Source organism: Condylostylus longicornis, unplaced genomic scaffold, assembly GCF_029603195.1.
Source record: "Condylostylus longicornis isolate FDR11 unplaced genomic scaffold, ASM2960319v2 ptg000260l, whole genome shotgun sequence".
Taxonomy (NCBI): Eukaryota; Metazoa; Arthropoda; class Insecta; order Diptera; family Dolichopodidae; genus Condylostylus; species Condylostylus longicornis.
Genome location: NW_026578225.1, coordinates 107,501 through 129,754, shown reverse-complemented (window position 1 = coordinate 129,754; position 22,254 = coordinate 107,501). Strand labels below are relative to the sequence as shown.

The window sequence follows — 22,254 nt, the reverse complement described above, 5'->3', positions numbered from 1 at the left end:
TAATTTTAGTTTTTATAAAATAAAAGCAGTTGTTAATAAGACACTGACTGATGCATTATTACTTTTATAACATGGGGTCAGGTGTAAAAGAATAAAATTAAAAATTTAAAATTTTTTCTAATTAAAATAAAATAATTTTTAACAAATTAAAGTCGACACAAATTAAATATCAAATTAAAATAAAATATTTAAATTAAAATTAAAAAATTAGAAAGTCATATTGAATGTATATGGTGTAATATCATATATATGTACTTACACGTGTCAAATTGTATATTGATATTAATATTTCAAAGTCAACGAGGTCATATGCGCATGAAATTATTAATTGTAGCGGATAATTAATTAAATTTGTTCAAAATGCCGAACGAGGAAAGTTAATCGAAATCATCAATACCATCATTTTTACCAGGGCAAGAAATGTTTTTAGTCGCCACAACAATTGCGCCAATGAATTTAAAGGCATCAAATCTTTCTTTAGCTTGGAAAAATTGGAAAAACCAATTTGAAATTTTTCTACGTACTTCTAGTTTGAAACATCAAACAGAACAACGGAAAGTAGCTTTATTGTTACATCATTTAGGATCTGATTCATTACATATATTTAATTCATTCAACATGGATGTCGATACAGTGAAATATGATGATTTAATTAAAAAACTAAATTCATATTTTATACCGAAAGTTAATATACATAGCTATGGAACGTCACAAATTTTTTAGTCGAAAACAAGCTAATAATGAAACAATTGAGGAGTATGTAACAGAATTAAAAAATTTGAGTCTCACTTGTGAATTTAATGATCTACGTGAAGATTTGGTTAAAGATATTTTTATTTGTGGGCTGTCGTCAAATCTTTTACATATTAAAGAAAGATTACTAAGCGAAGGTAATGTAAAATTACAAAAAGCGATCGATATAAAAGAATGCCACAATCTAACCAGAAATTGTAAACAAAAAACTTGGAAAAATTTAGTCAAAATCAAAAGTCGTCAACATGTGGAAAATGTGGGCAAATACACAAAACAAAATGTCCCGCGTATGGAGTGGTATGTCGTCTGTGCAAAAAAACAAATCATTATGCCAAGATGTGTTTTCTTAACAACAAAATTAATATGCGTCAACCAGCCAAATATGTTAAAAATATTTATACAGCAACTGCAACACAAGAAAATGATCTCTTTCTTGGAAATCTTAACATTAACAACATCACATCGAATTCAGAAAAAAGTGCAACAACATATGAATGGAATGTAGAGGTAACAATTAATGGTAATAACTTTATTTTTCAGATTGACACAGGGGCACAAGCCAATGTTATTCCAGTCAATATTATTAAAAAATTGAATTTAATTAAAAAATCAGAAATTAACATTTGTACATTTAGTGAAGAAAAATTAAATATATTAGGTGTCATAGATCTTAAATTAAATTAAAAAAAAAAATTCAAAACATTTTTCAGCATTTTTCTTATATTAATTATTAAACTTTTTTCAAAAATATTATTTTGAAATTTAAATTATAAAAGCGTAAATTTCTCAGCATTTTGATATAACAATATTCAAAAACATTCAATAAGAAAAGAAATCGCTATTTTTAGTTTTGATAAACTTTAAATTCCTCATTCATCAGTATGTTATGTAACTGGATTTCTTTTCTTTCTATTTAAAATTTTTGTTTTTATAATTTCTAATACATTATGTATTTCATTTTTTATAATCTTCATTTTCTTTAATGTTATTTTTAGCACTTTTCCAAAAATTTTTTGAAAAAAAGTGCTTATTAGTTTCACTCTGTCCGTCCGTCCGTCCGTCCGTCCGTCCGTCCGTCCGTCCGTCCGTCCGTCCGTCCGTCCGTCCGTCCGTCTGTCCGTCCGTCCGTCCGTCCGTCCGTCCGTCTGTCCGTGTGTCTGTTTACAAAACTTCTACATTCTTAAAGATAGAAAGCTGAAATTTAATACGTACATAGATCTTTACTAGAAACTTATTTTCGTAGAACAAAATTTTTACCTATCTCCCCCCCTCTAGAAGTTATACCCCCCCAAAGCACTAAAAATGGCCTATTTTAACTATTTGTTGCAATGAAACCACAAGCATTTTTGAAATTTTGCAAACGCAGAAAGGCAGTGGCTTGCTTCCCCTATCGCGGTATACTATAGTTAAACTTTAGAAAAACAAAATGGCCGTTCAAATTTACCGTTATCTAAAGTCCTTTTTTTCCAAATTTTTGATGTCGTTTTTCTTTTAGACCCCAGCCTGTAGAAGCCTGAAATTTTAGGGGCTTTTAGACATTAACAAGTAGTTCATTTCGTTAGAAGAAAATTTTTTTCCATCTCCACCCCCTCTCAAGTTATGGCCTCTTGAAATTTGTAAAATTTGCATTTTTGACGCCTTATATTTCTGAAACCGCAAGTTTTTTCAAATTTCTATAAAAGCAAAAAGTTAACGGTAAATTCTATGACATTAAAAAATATAATTATTTTTCTTAACTCACACAATTAACCCTTAAAATCGAGGATTTTGTTAACCTCTGTTTATATTAAATTTTGCTTTATTTCAAAGACTGCATAAATGGTTCATCCTAAATATATGCAATCCTAGAAATAGTTTCGTTTATAAATGAAAATAATTTTAATAGTGTGGTGGATATACATAGACTGTTTTTAAAAGCAGTACTTTCACCTGTTAAAGGGAAAAGTGCTACAATACAAACCATTGGTTTGACCCAACTTTATTTAATAATAATTTATTATTTTTGTTTTTATAATTGATTCTACATTTTCTTTTTCATAAATAATTATTAATTTTAAAAATGAAATATTTTATGAAAAACTTTAGGTGCTCGATATCAATTATTGCAAAAATATTTTAGGACTAGAATCAGCTGTTAAAATGAATTTAATTAAACAAATAAATAATATTTTTGCTGAAAAAATTTTAAAAAATTATGAAAGTGTTTTTGATGGTTTAGGTCTTTTAAGAAATAAATGTAATTTAAAAATAAGACCAGATATTTTATCGATTGTCGACCCTCCACGTAAAATTCCATTTAGCCTATATGACGATTTAAAAAATGAATTACAAAGAATGATAGATTTAAAAGTTATAATACCAGAAAGCGAGACTACCGAGTGGGTAAACTCGCTAGTTTTAGTTAAAAAACCTAACGAGCGTTTACGGTTATGCTTAGATCCTAGAAATTTAAATAAGGCAATTCTTAGACCGCATTACCTTTTTCCGAATGTTAAAGAATGTAAATCGATATTGGCTGGCTTTAAATTTTTTAGTTCGCTGGACGCAAATTTCGGATTCTGGATGATTCCCTTAGACTATTTTTCTTCTCGACTATGTACTTTTAACACGTCTTTTGGTCGTTTTCGTTTTTTACGTTTACCTTTTGGTATAAATGCTGCGCCAGAAATTTTCCATGCAGAAATGGTGAAACTTTTTGGGGAAATTAAAGGTTTAATAATATATATCGATGATTTTCTTATTCATGCATCTACATATGAAGAACATAATTTAATATTAATAGAAGTTTTTAAGAGAAGATTAGAATTAGAAGATTAACGAGCAAAACGGGTTGGATTAAAATTTAACAAAACCAAATCAAGGATATTTTTAAAAGAAATTAAATTTATAAGTCACGTCTTTAATAAAAATGAAGTTAAACCAGACATTGATAAAATTAGGTCAATTCTAAAAATGGCGACCCCTAAATCGGTGCCAGGTGTACAACGCTTCCTTGGCATGGTGAATTATTTAGGGAGTTTTATTGATAATTTGTCATCAAAATATAAAAATTTGCGCGATCTTTTAAAAAAGGACATTCCCTGGCACTGGGACTCGATTCACGAACAGGAGTTCAACAATTTAAAGACTGAATTAACAAAAACGCCAGTTCTAACTTATTTTGACCCAAAAAGACAACTGACTTTATCTGTTGATGCTTCTGGGTACGCATTGGGTGCAACAATTTTACATGACAGAAACCCAATTGCGTATGCATCGGCCTCCTTAACGGATGCGCAACGCAACAACGCTCCAATAGAAAAAGAACTTTTAGCTGTACTTTTTGGATGCACTCGCTTCCATCAATACATATATGGTTTAAGTATTTTGGTTGAAACCGATCATAAGCCATTGGTTTCGTTATTTAAAAAGCCTTTGTATCAAATACCTGCCAGACTACAACGTTTTATGTTACGCCTTCAGGCATATGATTGAACTGTCCAATATTTTTTTTTTCCCCTTTGTTCACTCCCTCGGGGAGCATAGGGCTTCCACATAGCCTCTCCATTTCACTCGTTTGCGGGCCAGATGTTTTATTTTTGCCCAGGTCTTGCTGCTTTCGATGATTTCTTTGTCTATTGTTCGACGCCAAGTCATTTTCGGCCTTCCAACTTTACGTTTCCCTTGTGGATTCCACTCCAATGCTTGGCGCGATATCGCAGCCTGTGGTCTTCTTAGCGTGTGCCCCAACCAGCGCTATTTCCTTCTTCTTATCTGTAGCAGTGCGGGCTCTTCACCTGCGAGCTTCCACAGCTCACCATTTGATATTCTTCTTGGCCAGAAGATTCCGCTATTTTTCTGATGCACTTATTAATGAATACCTGAACACTATTAATGCTGGACTGATTTGCGTGCCAGGTTTCACTCCCATACAACAGTATCGGCTTTATACAAGTTGTGAACAGCCTTAATTTGGTTTTTCTGCTCAGCCCAGACGATCTCCACGCAGTCCACATTCTTCCAAATGCTGCTCTAGCCAGCCTGATTCTATTCAAGATGTTTTCTTCTCTACCCCCTTGAGTAGTAATTATACTACCGAGGTAATTGAATTCATTTATATCTTCTATTGGTGAACGTAAATAAATAGGACTGAATTGAAGAGCTCCGGGGAGATTGGACAGCCTTGTTTAACTCCGGTGCTTATGTTTACTGGCTCACTTAGCGCACCACCATGTAGTATTCTAGTTACATTTTCTTCGTATAGTGCCTTTATTATGTTGATTATTTTTTGCGGGATTCTTTTCTTTCCTAGTGCCTCCCATATGCTTTCGCGATGTATTGCATCAAATGCTGTTTCGAAATCTACGAAAGTGATATATAATGGTGAGTTCCACTCAACTGATTGCTCCACAATGATTCTCAATGTGTTTGATTGATCTATGCAACTGCGGTGTTTACGGAAACCAGCTTGTTCTTCTCGCAATTCTATTTGATCTTCTATTCTTGCAAGAATTATCAACTGTCCAATATAGACCTGGTAAATTTCTGTATATAGCAGACACACTTTCAAGGGCTTCGTTAAAAGAAAACTCACTAACCGAAGTTGATAAAGATATATCACTTCATTGCAATTTTTTAATGTCACAAATTTCACTTCCTGATTCGGATTTAATTGAAATTAGAAACTGCTCTGACTCTGATAGGGTATTTGAAAAAATTAAAGAATATTTAAAAAATGGATGGCCTGAAAATAAAAAATTAGTAGGTTAAAGTGTAGTACCATATTACAAAATAAAGGATGACATACATATCATAGACAATATTCTATTAAAAAATTCTCGGATTTTAATTCCAACTAGCCTTCGTGATAAAATGCTACATCGTTTACATAAAAGTCATATGGGAATTCAGCGTTGCCAAAATTTAGCTAAATCTTCCATTTATTGGCCAAACATGAACAATGACATTTATAATTTAATATCAAATTGTGAAACTTGTGCAAAATTTCAAAATTCTAATCCTAAACAGGAACTTAAATCTTAGGATATGGTCGAAATTCCGTGGTTTAAGGTCGGTGGTGATATATTCAAATTTAACAAAAAACCATATTTATTAGTCGTGGACTATTATTAAAAATTTATTGAAATAGATCTTTTAAATTCTGGATATGGTAGTCTTCAAGTAATCACAAAACTTAAATCAATATTTGCGAGACATGGTATACCACAAATTTTTATTTCGGATAATGGTCCACCTTATAATTCTAAAGAACTTAAACAATTTTGTAATAACATAACAATAAATAATTATGTAAATTCAAAAAAATAATTGTTAAATAATTATGTAAATTCAAAAAAAAAAAGTTTTTATTTGAAAATTAATTTTGAAATAACTGAAATTATAATTTATAATTATTAAATATTGGAAAATAAATATTTTAAAATTCAAAAAAAGGAAGATGTTATGTATGTAAATACATCTTAATGAATTATAATGTAAACTAACCTTAATCATAAATGTACCATACCATAAAACAGTTATGTTTTATGTATTAGTATTAGCCATATTTTATACCTATGTAATTTTAGTTTTTATAAAATAAAAGCAGTTGTTAATAAGACACTGACTGATGCATTATTACTTTTATAACACATACATGCATATATTTGAATAAAATTATTATTTTGTTTTTGACTAAACCTTTTCTTTATTTGGAAAATTCAATAGTATATGTTCACTCACAGTTTTAAAAAAACAGGTATCCATTCATAATTTTGTATGTCTGTATTAATAATTTTTTTTCTAATTGTTCCAACAGAAAATTTCAAAATTTTCGATTCTAATACATTCATATGAACATACGTTCATTTGTTGGAACAAAAAATTTTAAAATCTTCAATTCTAAAACATTCATAATTATGTATGTTTGTATTAATAATTTTATTTCTAATTGCCCCAACAGCAAAATTTCAAAATTTTCGATTCTAATACATTCATATGTACACATTTTCAGTTGCTGGAAAGAAAAATTTTAAAATCTTCAATTTTAAACATTCAAATATACATACATGCGTATATTTGAATAAAATTATTATTTTGTTTTTGACTAAACCTTTTCTTTATTTGAAAAATTAATTTTTGTAAGTTTACTCCCATGATTTAATAATTATGCGTTTAAAATTTATTTCTATATATTCTACAGTTTTGAATATTATTAAATTCATATAGAAAGCTTAAAAAAAATTACTCAGGAAGCTTTAAAAAAATGTACATACCTACATATTGATGTACTTAAAATTTTTGCGAATTTTTCCAAACTATAAGAATATTTTTTTTGAAATTTTCTTTAAACTTTTATAATAACATTTAACTCTTATATATTAAAAAAAAATAAAACAAAAAATTTAAACAAAACAAAAAAAAAATTTTAAAATAATCCAAAAAAAGAAAAATATGACAACATCCAGGCAAGCATTGATCCAATAACCTTCTGGCTATCAGACTACCAAGCTACCCACTAGGCTACGCAGTACCTTGAATTTCCCTTTATAATTCTATATTTTATTCATATTTCGTATAACTCTTCAAAAACCATCCTATTTTACAATATATATATATAGCTACTTCGCAGGTACCAAAACGTACGGGTACCTTCTAGAAGAAGGGCTAGAGACATGGGACAAAAGGCATTAGATAGGATTTTGCCTGCAGGGTCCCAGAAAAAGCAAGAGTTCTACCCGACCTCCCCCTTCATCACCTCCCAAGATGCTTTGTAGCCATTTTTTACAAAATGGTACTACATATGGTAGGGGTAATTTTTTTTTTTTGGTTGTATAAATATTGTATGTAAATTCATATTTGGAAGTGTGAGTTATAACAAAAGAAAATAGAAAAGTTTTAATAAAATCTACACTGTTTTATAATAACTATGTACGTACGCATTTAGTCATGTATTCTTTTCTTGATCTGTTGCAAAATGTATTAGTAAGCAAAACATATGTAAGTGTACATTACACTTCTTGACAATATATTTTTAGGGCAAAATTTTATAAGAAAATGTTGTTCTATTGCATTAAACTTTTTTCAAATAGGGTATTTTCAAAAAAATATTTACAACGGAAACTCGCTGATATTGATTTGTAAGGGTGAAGCTTTTTCAATTTTAATTTAAAAAAATAAAATTATCAATAAAAAAAAGTTCATCTGGCAATTCGCATTTTTCAGGGTTCGAACCTGTGACTTTTTGCATAGAAATCGTATGCTATACGCATTACCCTATATACGTTAGCATTGGTGTTAACTCATTCTACACGCGTTTTATTCGCATGTATTATAAACTCCAAATACATACGTACATGCATTTTAGTAACGAATTATTTTATGCATATACAGTAATTTAACGCTTAAAGTGCTTATTGTCGAAGGTATTTTACGATTTTATGCGACATACCTCAAAGCGAGGTTCTGAAATAAATTACTCAAAAAGTGTTAGATCTCAAAGGAACTAATTATTTGTTTAATTATGTATTTTTTGGTAATTATTTTTCAGAACTTTTCTTATTTTAAGTTTTATCTTATTATTCATTAGGAAAACACATATCTATATGTATATTACGGGTGTGTTTTTGAAAAAATAAAGTAAACTTAAAATATCTCAGCCAAGAATGGAACACAATTCCAAAACTACAGGCACAATCCTTGCAAAGCTTGCAATGCAAGCACACACGACTAGTTTTCAAAGTAATTAATAAAATTCTTTTTGTTTGACATGTATGATTTCCATAATTTTCAGTGGCCTGTTAAACAGCGGCATAATGCACTAGTTATAAGCAAAAGCAATTAGGGATCCAGAAAACAAAGTTTTGAATTCTAAAAAGGCAGGCACTAGCATGTGCTCTTCTTTAGCGACTAAGCTATCTATTGTTTTCAATAAGTTTTGCTTTCAGGAGTATTCCCATCCGTTTGGAAGGAAGCCTTCATTAGACCCATTCATAAGAAGGGCAATAAAAGTGATGTGGTAGACTATTGTTCTATTGCTTAACTTTCGGCCACTCCGAAAGAGGTTTTCGAATCAGTGATATATGATAGCATTTACTCCCACTGCATTCCATTTATTAGTAGTTGCCAGCACGGTTTTCTCAAAAGAGATCAACGGTGACTAATCTGGTGGAAGCTGCTTCTGTTTTTTAAATAATAAGAAAGATGGGTGTCAAACGGATGTGATTTACAGCAAAGCCTTTGAAGTTTTATCACACAACGTAATTCTTTTGAAATTGAGGTTATATGGTTTTCCCAACAATTTTGTAAATTGGGTTGACTCTTATCTTTCCGGAAGGGAATACAGGGTCCTTTTTCGTTCAGCGGTCTCGTTACCGCTTGTGGCTGTTTCTGGAGCTCCCCAGGGCAGTCAGCTGGGTCCATTGTTCTTCACCATCGCTGTTAATGACGTAGCGCCCGTTTTGATTTGCAGTGGAGTGTTAATTTATGCTGATTGTACGATTATGAAAATTTTCAAAAGCATTCGCTCTGTAAATGACGTAGTTTCTCTACAGAGTGATCTGGATAACTTTCGCAGGTGGTGCACTAGTAACAACTTCATTAGCAAGTGCGCGCTAATGTGTTATTCCAGGCAGAGATAGCCAATAATATCAAATTATACTTTAAATGATCAAGTTATTAGTGGGGCTGATTTAATTATGGACTTAGGCGTTTACTTTGATAATAAGCCATGATTCCCCAATCGTTACAACTATTTGGTTGGCAGGTCAAGCTCTATGTTGGGATTTATGAAACGCTGGTCAAGGGAGTTTAACGACCCCCATATTTTAAACTCCCTACATTTGTCTCCGTATCGTACCTATCTTGAATACCCCTCGCAAGTTTGGTCGCATTTTTACAATATTCATATTAATAGGATTGAGTGGGTTCAGAAGAATTTTTTGCGATGTCGCGAACGTGATATTCGTTTTTCAACTTATGAGATCTGATTTGATCTGTCCCGATATTTTAATAAGATCGTCCTTAATTCTAATAAAGTAATTTACTCCCTTAATAAATTTATTAAAGGAGTAAATTACTTACATATTTTTAATTTTGAAAATTTTGAAATAAAAAATAATATTACTAACTATAGACTAATTTCACATTCATCTATAATCTTGAAAATGATTGAAGCCTTAGGCAATATTCAGCTATACGCAGGTTATCCGAGACTCTGACACTTTTCGAGACCCTTTTCTTGAGTTACGAGGCCTTAGAATTTCTGAAACAAATTTTCTAGTTTCAGAGTAATTAAGTGAAATAAGTCAAAACTTTAAAAAAATCCAAAAAAAATTTTCCATTAATTTTCATTTACTAACAATTATACTTCACTAACCTAACATTTTTTTTACAGGAAAAGAAGTCTTGTAGACTCCTTTTCCTTTTTTACATAAAAACTTTTAACTTTCGTTTAACAAATTGATTTGTCTGGCATAGGCGAATACCTGAATTTTCAACACCAAAACAACATTTTTTAAGTTTTTTGCCCAGAATTATGCATTATTAACAAGCAGCTATTCTTTTCCAAAATGAAAGGCATTGCCTCACTTTCATTTCACTACCAAATATTTTCAATAATTTCAGAATTATCGTATTTAAAAGCGAAAATTTTGACAAAGTTTAAAAAAAAGTAACATAAATTTTAACTATAAAAATTTTCGCAATTTCGAATATAATTTATGTATATTATTTTGAGTAACTTGATTATTATCAGAAAAAAAAAGAAAATATTAAAAACATTAACCTACCAAGAGAGTTTACATTACTGGAAATAGACCAAATGATACGCAACAGACGCAGAAAAACTCAGGAATGAATACACAAAAAAAGCAAAGATTTCTGAAAACTTACCCAAATCTATTTGCGGATGTAAACGAAGGACTAACTTATACGACTGTGGTTAGGGGCGCAAATACGAAATAGTCAGGCAGATGGACCGAGTTTCTTGTAAAGCTAGAGCTTTTTATCAAAAACAAAAATTAATTGTAAATCCCACTATCAAGTTAGATTTCAAATTGAACGGATTAGCTATTTAACTGAATTGAAATAATTAATATTAAACGAGATAACATGTGATCAAACTATAAAAAGTTAACTTATATCAAAGACCCATATATTTAAAAGACATCTACACCAGTGTAAAATTTTTCACCTGAAAAGAAACATGCATTTTCCCTTTTTTTGGCGACATCTTAAGCTTAAGTGAAACATGTATAACAATTAACTAAGCAATTATTGTTATACTATTTATTTTGAACAAGTGTTGATTCTATTTCTTAATCTTCAATATTCTAATTTCAACTTTGCTGAAAAATTTGCTTCTTTTAAAACATGAAAAAAAAATTATGTTAATTCTTCAATCGTTAAGTTCATAATGTCATTTCAGTGCTATATAATGGTATAGCACATATAAAAAGTAATTTTCCAAAGGAAAATATTTGGCTAGCAATGAACCCTCAGAAGACGGAACTGGTCATTTACAGCAGAAAGTATAAGGTGCCGAGCGTGGTTCCGCCAACACTAAGTGGGGCAAGGCTTAGCTTTTCCATGGAGATTAAATTCTAAGGTCTTGTTTAGGACTCCAACATTGCAGAAAGAGTAAGAAAGGCAACCACTCGTGTAGGTCTAGGCCTAGGCAAACCTGGTAAGAAGAAGGCAACATGTGAGTTGAACCTATCCATTTCCACACTGACGGATCAGAACTAAATGACAGCTAAATGGTCAACGTGATATCCTGCAAGAAAATCAGTATCTTTACCGAGAACCAGGCAGTAACAAGGGCGCTCGAATCAGAAACATCTACTTCTAAAACTGTCCGAGACTGCAAGTCAAGGAGTTGGCGGGTCAATTCGAAACTAACCTGAAACTTGGGTTCCAGGACACAGCGGAATCCAAGTAAACAGCAGGGAAGATATTTTTGAAAAATATGATTATAGTAACTCAGGGTGAAAAGTAGGACCTTGGAATGCTTCTGAACATGCACACATTGCTGCTACGCAATGTGGCAATTGGGCAAGCTAATCAAAGATGGGCTCTTCACCGAAGATGCATTAGAGCAGTGATAGGGATCATAACGGATCATTGCCTTATTGGCGAACACACCAGGAGGATTGGCCGCCCTGCGAACTATCCCTGCAGAAGCTGCTGTGACGAGGAGGAGGAGAAAACGGTAGTTCATCTGCTTTGCTCGTGTTTGGCTTTAGTAAAAAGAAGACGGATATTTCTTGGGTCAATTTACTAACTGCGATCTTGCGAATGTAAATGCTACGGGTCTTAGCTGGTTTCTGAAAAGCTGGGTTTGGTTCTCGTGAGGGCGGTGGATTTCGTGGATCCGGGGGTATCACAACGGGCTTTACTGGCATCTATCTTCAAATTAAACGAAATAATACATAATGAGCGATTGTATAACTTCAAATATAAAAACATCGAAAAAAAACAAACATCAAAATTATGTACGTGCATGTTAATATTAATACATATTCCATAAATACATAATATCCTATATACTTTTGATTTTTCTAGCTCAATGTTTTTTTCCAATATCTCGCAACTCTTTATGTTTTGCTTCAGTGTTTTTTCATTTTCAGCTTTTACCAAATGGTACATTTCAGACTTTTAGAAATTAATAATTAGCGAATTAACAAAATTTTTGATATTCTATTAACAATTTACAATTCTATTTAATCAAATAAAAGCTATAGCTCATTTTCCAAATTCGTGGAAGCATATTTTATTGCTTCGATTTCTAAAATTGAAGAAAATTAGCGGTCGTCCTATTAGCAAATTAAAATTTGTTGTTTCATTTTAGAGCAATTCTGTTCGATACTGTTTTTCATTGTGGTCAAATTTTTACACAAAGTAAAAGCGAATTTATTATAATATCGGGTAGGAACTTTTTTAAAGACAAAAGACACGGATAATTTTGTAGCGGTAAAAATGTACTGTCTTCCCTTAAATTATTCGAATCAGAGTTTTGTTAAGAATCCGTTTTTGACCCAAAATTATTTATGATATAATAATAAATGGCAACAATTTCAAATTTGGGATTTTTCTCTTTTTTTTAGTATTAAAGATGAAAAAAATCACCAATTAGTTTTAATTCAAAATTAGAATAGTTTCACATTATTGTAATATAATTTTTACAAAATGTATTCCTTTTTTGCTGGTAAAGGTTAATTTCTTTCAACACATAAAAATTTATAATACTCATGACTATATTGCAGATAAAACTTTCGATTTTTAGCATTTTATACAAATATCTCTGTTTTCAGAAATATTATTGTGTATTTCTAAGTGAATATATACATAACTTGTATCGAATATATTTTCAAAAAGAATTATCAAGTTCTTAATATTTAAAGTTAACACCAAGCCTACCTTTCATTATAAATATTGGCATAATTTGTATCATCGGATGATTGAAGATGGTGTAAAAATGTTTCCGGCGAAGAAAGTGTATGCCGAAGCCTCATTCTTTTACTTTGAATTGTTTGAACATGTCCATTATCAAATATTACCCAAGCTTTCTTAAGATTATTTTTTTCACTGTATAACGACTCGTGATTTTTCGACGCACGTACTGTATAACATGAAAATATAAATTTCGCGGATTTTGTAATATGAACATGTATAAAATTTACTTACAAATTTTAGTGTTTGACATAGTTAAAGTTAATGAAATATTCAGTGAATCATCGCCGAATGGTGATGAGCTTTCCTCAAATGGCGTCGACGCGTCGCTACTGTATGCGCTAAAAACATTTATACTTTAATATTTATGTAATACCTGATATAAAAATTATATTTTAATTCGAACATACGAAGTGGATTGATCGTTTGAGCTCGTTTTGGTGGTCTTTTTGGGATGTCTTGTTGGTAAAACGCAGCTTGTGCTGTCAACTTCTGTTTTCGACGCAATTGTTTTTGAATTTTCTGCAAGTTCATGTCTTAACTTTTTTTTATTTCTTAAGTTCATGTCTTAACTTTTCTAAAACATCTTTAAATAAAAATAAATTCTAAACTAAAAAATATTTACCACAAGTTGCAGTGGAGTTTACTACTATATTTGACAATGACTGCATGTGGTCAGAAAGTATATTAGAAACTTCGTCAGTTTTTGCAGAATCATTGGTGTGCGAAAGTTCTTTGTCTTTCATCCGACTTAGCCTGTTTACATTTATGTATTCTTAATTAAAAAGCAATAGTTCACTACAAATTATAATGTTTGTTCAACTTACTGATTCTTTTGGTCTTTGCTATGTCTTTGCTTTCTTTTGTTTCGCCGACCTCTCTGTTTTGAAGTTCCTTCAGTCCCCGTTTTAAATTTTACAACTTCGTCGTACTCTGGAGGAGCTTCATAATCTGGTGGATTATCTGTCTGATCTTCTTGACGATCACGATCTTTAGAATTTTAAATTAATTTTTTAAAGTAAAGTCTTATGGAAATTAAAGAAATAGGTTTACCTAAAAGCTCACTTATGGTTTGTAATTGATTTTGAAGTTCTCTTTGATTTCTCGCACGAATACCCATTCTATAAAGAATCATCATCCAACCTGATAAAAGTACTAAAATACCAAGTGTACTAATTACAAATATTCCAGTAGCAGTTTTCAGATCGGGGTATTGTTCGATCTTGGGGAAGTAATAATTTGGTTTGCTTGTATACCACTCTCGTTGATCTGATTGAACGTTAGATATTTGATTCCCGCAGGTTTCAGGCTCATCGCTTCCATCCCCACACTGATCAAATCCATCACAATGTAAACGAATTGATAAGCAATGGTTGTTCTGGCAGAGAAATTCTGACCCAATATAACAATCTAAAATAAAGCTGTTGCGCATTTAACGTACACAATCACCCATATTCTGTTAGCCGCATCACTGGTATAATAAACACACCTTTCCTTGTACTCGTGTGTGAAGGGGCGATAAAAATATTTTAAGGTTGGTAGAATTGAAAATAGATGGACGCGAAAAATATTTAGGTTATGTCAATTTAAAAATAATGGAAAGAAAGTTTTAAAGCGATTTTTTCGAAATAATTTTTGCAAAATCGTGATAAACCCATTATCATAATTAGCAAAAGCTCTATAGCATTGCAAAAAAATTTATATAACTATATTTAAATATTAAAATTAAACTCAAAAAGAATTTTTTGAATATCTAAAGTATTTACAGATTCCGAAACAGATTTTAAAACGCAACTTGAGAGATTTAAAACCAAATTATTAATTTTGTTTAATTATTACAAAAAACCTGTGGCAATTTCGAGATTGTCATTAATTAATTTTATTAGAAGAACATATGTGTAAATATTTTTGCTCTGTAAAAAACAAAAATTCAATACAAAAAACAAAAAAAGTAAAATTTTTAGTATAAAATTAGTTTTGAATTAAAACTATTTTATACTAAAATTAATTTAAATTTCGTCCCTTTCTCTATTTATCTTATGCATTTGAACTAAAAGAATTTGGCGTGATCCCAAAGGTGGGGAGTCTTTTTATAAATGGAGGCCAAATCTAAAATAGCAATAACTAAGGAGGTATAAGTTATTACCGCATAAGTTTTAATCCCAGTAAATGTAGCTTTTGTACAGTTCCATTTTTCTAATTTTTAATTCAGTTTTTTTTATTCGAAATAATTTTTTTTTTTATTTTGAAATCAATTTTTTTTTATGCATACATACACAAATACATACAAAAATGAATAAAATTATATTAATAAAATAACAAATCAATTCAATGAAAAGCAAATAAGTAAACATAAATATCCAAAAACAACTTCAAATATATTATTTAATAAATTTAATTCATGTTAGACTATATTTAATAATATATTTGTATTTGTTTTTTACTTGAAAGCAATTTAATATTTAAAAGACATTAAAAAATACGAAAGGCGGCGGGGCGGGGTTTCACAAAGCGCCTTAAGGGCCTCATGCGGCCTCGAGGCCGCTGGTTGCCTACTTCTGGTCTATCCTATATATAGAACGCAAATATTACGGTCGTATGAAAAGTTTTACAGAAATAGCACACGCCATGATTCTGACATTTGCCATCACGCCAGTGTTAGTAGCACTTTAACTATCTTGTTAATCTACTAGAGTAGTACTTAGAGGTGATATTATCATTTTATGCGATACGACTACCATAATATGGGTGAACCTTAAATTATAAAATATCATACTCATGTAATTAAAGACACTGTAAACAATTGCTAAACGAGATTTTTTTCCAAAAATTCCTTTCAAATGTATATAAAATCCAGACAGAATTGGCGTTATATGAGTTTTTTCACTTATTTTCGAAGAAGGCCAATTGACAGATTCTATTAACAAAGCTGTTGAAATTGTTCCTTGGCGAAGCTCTACAACTGAATTAGACTCCATCCCAATAAAAGTATCTACTCTTACAGAAATGTGAGTTTTCATCATCATGTAATTATTAGCTGGTTTAATGATCCATATACAGTCGTAATATTTAATTTCAGTTTCATTTTCAATCATATTCATCATTGTAATCGCCCCTCCTAAACCTTCCACCATGCCACCACAATCTAAATGAATATTTTATTTAAATTTTTTATATTTTTGTATTCATTTAAAACAAATGAGTATTTTTATAGCGTATTTAACTATTCTTATCATAATTTTCTCTTCTATTATTAATGTCAATTAACAAAATTTTCTTTTTACATATTATTATTATGTTCTTATGTCCAAGCAACAAGACATAAGCAGTAGGATTTCACAGTAGCTGTCGCAGTCGATTAAGTTTTTCGTAGATATTTTTTTTTGCAAATGGTTTAACTTACATCAAAATATACTTAGTAAGAGAACATTTAAGGTATAGTAGTTTTTTTCCTCTTTGCCATGTGATATAAAATTTAGCTCATCTCTTTACGCCTTGCTGTTTGTTGAAATTGATCATTATAAATTTTGTTAAGAAATATATTAGGTAAGAATTATATTAGGCATTTGCCAATAAATTAGAATTTCTCGTCGCGATTTGGGATGTTTTAAAAATAAAAAACGATTAAATGCAAAATATGTAGAGAAATTGATTTATTTCGTTTTAAAAAGAAAAAAATGAAATTTCATCTCGTACAGACTAGAATAATAAATTACAGGTGACAAAATATTTTGTAGATAAAAAAAAATAGTAAGTATCTAAAAAAATTTGTTTTTAAAAAAATGTTTGAGTTCATTTTTTCTGTTAACTACACAACATATTTACATAAAAAAATAAGATTTTTAATCCATTTTTCTTAAAACTAGTAACATTTAAGAACAAAACAGAGGTATTTCATCAAATGTTTGTTCATAAAATATAAATTCTTAACATTAAAGGTAATTGATTAAATTATATTTGTCAAAAAAAAATAAATTAAAAGTTCTTACAAAGTAAAAATAAAAATTATGAAAATTTTAAATAAAACAAAAATTATAAATATTTACAAAAATACCAAAAATGTTTTATTTTTCTTGTATTAAAAGTTTGGTCTTAATTCCCGAAATTTAAATTTTGATTCTTATTTATTCCAGGAAAACGGGACATATTGCGCCGTTAAATAATTTTTATCTCGACGAATCATGTGGAGTTTTTCATTTTGTGTCATTAATTAAAGTTGTACGTCTTTCGACGGAAAATATTGAATACATATCGCTGAATATTTTGTTGGCGGCCAATTCCTTTTTCTTAATGCTTGTATCTATTTATCCCTGATGACCTCGTTCTTTGGAAGAGTAAATGTAGGTAGAGTATTTACGTCCTCCTTTTCTCGTAGAGTATTGCTTCTGTATCCTTCAACCCAACACGTTCGGGGCTTTTCTATTTATATGAAGGTAATCAAATAACTATTATATTTTATTTAAATATGCTTACAATAAAAACTTTTAATTATTTTTTCAAAATTCACCTTTGTTTTATACTATATATTATGACAAAGAAAAAATTTAATTGATGTAAATTATAAGTCTATAAATAATTAGAAACTAAGTCAATAATTAATGTAAATATTCACTAAGTTTAAATTTAAATTAAATGTTAAACGACATATAAATTATTTTACTGCTCAGCGATGTAGATTCCCGCACGAAACTTATATGTGGACTAAGTAAATTCTATAGTCTTCTTATTTTTAAAAAATTATCCTATACCCACAAATGCAAAGTTATTAAGATGTCTTGTACATTATAGGAGTTTATGTTATTTTCACAATTTTGTACAAATAGAATTATTGGGAGAGAGAAGGTGTACGGTTTTCTACCAATTTTTTATAATGTATTTTTAAATACTGGACTTTCTTTTTTTATTTGGTATACAAACAAAGTATATCAACCCAAAAGATAGTTCGACTCCTGTCATTCCGTTAGTTGTAATTTACATTTTACTTCCAAATTCTCAAGAGATTCCAGTTTTGTTTAGAAATAGATAATAATAAGATTTGTGTAGGTAAGAAAGAAACAAAATATTGTAAACAAACGAGTGTATCAAAAACACCGAACTGAAATAAAATTAAATCAAGTTAGTTAGAATTTTTTTATTTTTATTTTGAGAACAACAAAATTTACTTTTCATAATATTTTATTTTCATTTCATAAAAGTTTCGCAAATGTTGGTAATAGGCCTAGGACTGGAAGCATTTTCAACGTGCTTTCGGATAAATGCTTAGAAATCAAGAAGAATTAGCCAAAAAATCGAATGGAAAATTCAAAAGGATCCGAGAAAGAAAAGGAAAGCAGGAAGCTCTCCAAAGATAAGTAACAACAATCAATAAAACTCCTCAGAAAATATAACTGTAAGTTAATGAAACATCATATCCTGAGCCTGATAAGGAAGCAAAACACAAGCTTCCATCAGTAATTATAAGTAACATAAACGATTACAAGTGTTTAAAAGGAAAAAAATATACGCTACGAGGTGAAAGTTTTTGAACAGCGAACAGTTAAAGACAAATGTGGAAAAAGACAGATTACAGAAACCTCACTAAAACAATAAATGAAAACTAACTCGAATGGCGTACCTACGAAAACAAACTCACGAGATCAATTAAAGTGGTTGCAAGAGGTTACCCATCTTATCTGCCAAAAGATATTATAGAACCCGACTTATCTGCCAAAAGAAAGGAACTTCAAAATACACGCAGCATTTAATATTGCTAAAAAAGTTAGAGAAGAAATGTGCAGGAATCACCTGACAGCTTCCTGCACAAAGCCAAAATCAGCCGCCCCAAAATATGCAAATTGCACAAAATCTCATTCAGTCAATTACAGAGAATGTGTAGTAGCCAAAGATCTACAAAGAAGCCGAAACATGAGGAAAGATATAAAACAGAAAAGCCAGCCAAAATCATTCACATCAGTGAAAATAATAAGTGGTGTGACATAGTCCGATATCACTGCACAAAAGGTTAGCCAGCTTCCGATTGATACCAAGAAACTCCGAGGGTGAGCAAGCAGACCGAAGATAAAAGACAACAAAAAAGACATCCAGTCAAAAGGCAATTTATATGCCTTCAAAGCATAAACAAATAGCTATAACATATGATAACATTGTTTGGCAGACAATGGATAAAATACTGAGTTTCTTAGATAAAATTAGTCTAAGACTATATTAAAGTTACAAAATATAGATATATGTCTTGTGTCAGAATGCAGTACCAAATTCAAAGAAATGAAAATTAACGGTCGCAAAATCTATTCGGTAATGCACCTCGCAAAATCCATCGCAATGGGGTAGTGCAGTTATCATTAAGGAAGAAATTCAGCCCTTCCAAATTTGCAAGGTAAAAAATAAAAAACACAACTGAGTGTAATTAAGGTAATAGAGACAGAGCAAAACCTTCAGCTAGGAGAAATGTATTACCCACCTAAGTATTCCACTAAGAAATAAATTTTCAAGGAAGTGATTCAACTGTTGGGGGACAGATTTATTCTTGGAGATGACTTCAATGCAAAGCACTGCGATTAGGGTTCCAGGATAACATTGGCATTGAGGCAGAAAGCTTAGAAAAGCTATAAGAGAAACTGGATTTGTATTTTACTCCACACGTAAGCCGACTTCTGGCCCACACATCTTAACAAAACACCTGATCTTTTGGATCTTTTTATAACAAAAAGAGTGCCAGAAAATTTCGCCTCTGTCAAGAATAGCTTAGTGTGAGCGAGAAGGTGTTGAAAAAAGAAACGCAACTATGAACTACGCAAGTTTTAAGCTCAATTTAGAAGAAAGAATATATTCAAATACAGTATTGGATACAGAAGACGACTTGGAAGCAGCCGCAGAAAAATTTACGAAAGTTTTAAGCTAAACTTAGAAGCAAGAATATACTTAAATACAGTATTGGAAACAGAAGACGATTTGGAAGCAGCCGTAGGAAAGTTTACGAAAGATATACAAAATGTGTGCTTCATTTGGTAGGCACAAAGTCCAGCACAGAAAAAAATTTGGTTACAATTACCCCAGACAGGTAGAACCAGGAGAAGATGGCAGGAAACACGAGTCAGCAGATATATTAAATAATAGATGACAAAGCTTAAGAAGATTGATCAAAGATATGAAAGAAGAGTCTGTCCAGAAATATTCCAGAATTCTAGAGTCTGTCCGGAAATACATGCTGTAGAAAGCAACAAGCAAATTGAAATGATCAATAGAACACTCGGCGCCAGTCAGAAAAAGGGATGAAAATTGGGCGTGTAACGACAATAAAAAGGCGGAAATATTTGCTGATCATTTACACCGAACAACAGCGAATCTGATATCAACTTGAGCTTCAGATCAACTCATGTTCCAGACACGCATAATATAACATTCTTCAACAAAATAGAAAAGTCAAAGGAAATAAAAGCTTTACGGGTGCAAAAATTCCCGGGATTTGATTTAATCACCGCCGAAATATTTAAGCAAATAACCTAAAAAAGCGATATCATTCCTATCTAAAATAATGAACGCTGTAGTCAAGCTGAAGCATTTTCCAGCAACTTGGAAAGTAACTGAGATAATTATGATAACAAAGTTGGGATAGCTTACTTAAACGACATCATAGATACCAATATCGTTACTTCCAGTTATTTCGAAGTTGTTTGAAAAGCTATACCTAAGAAGATTGTAACCTGCGATTGAAAATGGCAGCATAATTCCAGCGCATCAGTTCGGGTTCAGAAAGCAACACTCATCGATAGAACAAGTTCATCGAATAACGGATATTATTGAAAAAGCTCTGGAAGATGTGGCGGGGGTATTAGATAAAGTATGGCATGGAGGTCTTGTTTAGAAATTGCATAGAATTTTAGCAAAAAACTTCGTGGAAATAATAGAATTCTACTTGGCAGAAGGAGTCTTTTACATCAAGCAAGGAAAAGACAAATTTGAGTTTAAAAACATACAAGCGGGTGTGCCTTAAGGCAATATATTAAGACCAGTTTTGTAGCTGCTGTTTACTAGTGATATCCCGGAAATGGTTGATATAACGATGGTAACTTTTGCGGACGACACAGCATTTTTAGCAGTTGCAAAACATGTAAACGAAGCTGCGTATAAACTACAAAGGGCCAACGATAGGATTTCCCAATGTTATAAAAGCTAAAAAATCAAATTAAATTAATCCAAATCTTCATGCGTCGACTTTACTAACAAAAAAATAGAAACTCTACTATTCTGTATATTAAAGCCAAATACCTAAGAACGACACTAGATGCGAAATTGAGATGGAAGGAGCATATCAAGAAAAACAGGGCTGAACTGGAACTGAAGTATGCAGGGGTAAATTAACTAATTGGCCGTAAACTTTGGTTCTCCACGCACAACAAAATTTTTATTTTCAATCAAATATTGAAGCCGGTCCGGGTGTACGGTATTCAGCTATGGGGTCCTATTCAAACGATTTACATGTTTCAAAACAGAGTATTACGCGATATTGTCAGTGTCCCCTGGTACGTTTGTAATACTGATATTCAGAGGGATTTCAAAATTCCTTTCATTACAGACGAAATAAGGAAAAGAGCTACATGCCATAAAATTGGCCAAATTTATATTAATGGTTATTGCAATAACTATTTTTAGTTTAAACAACGATTGAAAGTTTAAGTGACCAAAAGTGGCACTGTATTTCAACCCGCACCCTGGTAAGCGGCCCTGGATTCTCTGTTGATGATTTCCCCCGATCGAAAAAAAAAACACTAAAAGTTAGGTAAAAAAATTTGAATGTATGAAAGCAATTGACATATTAAAGTTTAAAATTTCATATTTTGTTATATTGTACATATATTAACTTGTTTGTATATTGTACTTATATAAAATTTCATATTTGTTGTATTGTACACATATAACGTACATATGCAAGGTAGATACACTGCATGTGGTGCGTACTGCTATACCCCGTTTATATGGCTGCCTCAAGCTTATTATTATGTCTTTATAAATGTTACTTGACTTGAAGCCGCCTTCAATTCGCTTACTTGACTTGAAATGTTAATAATGATT

General features: G+C 31.0%; 1 protein-coding gene across 7 annotated transcripts in view; it reads right to left on the bottom strand.

Annotated features, from left to right (window-relative positions):
- The window catches only part of LOC129616647 (uncharacterized), a 122,960-nt gene that overhangs the window by 28,234 nt on the left and 72,472 nt on the right, over positions 1-22,254 (bottom strand). For 6 of the 7 annotated variants that reach the window (XR_008697573.1, XR_008697572.1, XR_008697574.1 and 3 more), the window contains 7 exons: positions 15,959-16,327; positions 14,236-14,592; positions 14,010-14,172; positions 13,808-13,938; positions 13,593-13,704; positions 13,417-13,538; positions 13,150-13,351 (listed from right to left, as the gene is read on the bottom strand). Coding sequence is in view for 3 of the 7 variants with exons in the window: in XM_055532280.1 (XP_055388255.1) it covers positions 13,150-13,351; positions 13,417-13,538; positions 13,593-13,704; positions 13,808-13,938; positions 14,010-14,172; positions 14,236-14,592; positions 15,959-16,327 (1,456 nt within the window). In the remaining 4 variants the exon portion in view is untranslated. The remainder of the gene's footprint in view (positions 1-13,149; positions 13,352-13,416; positions 13,539-13,592; positions 13,705-13,807; positions 13,939-14,009; positions 14,173-14,235; positions 14,593-15,958; positions 16,328-22,254) is intronic. The other variant, XM_055532278.1, reaches the window with a different exon arrangement.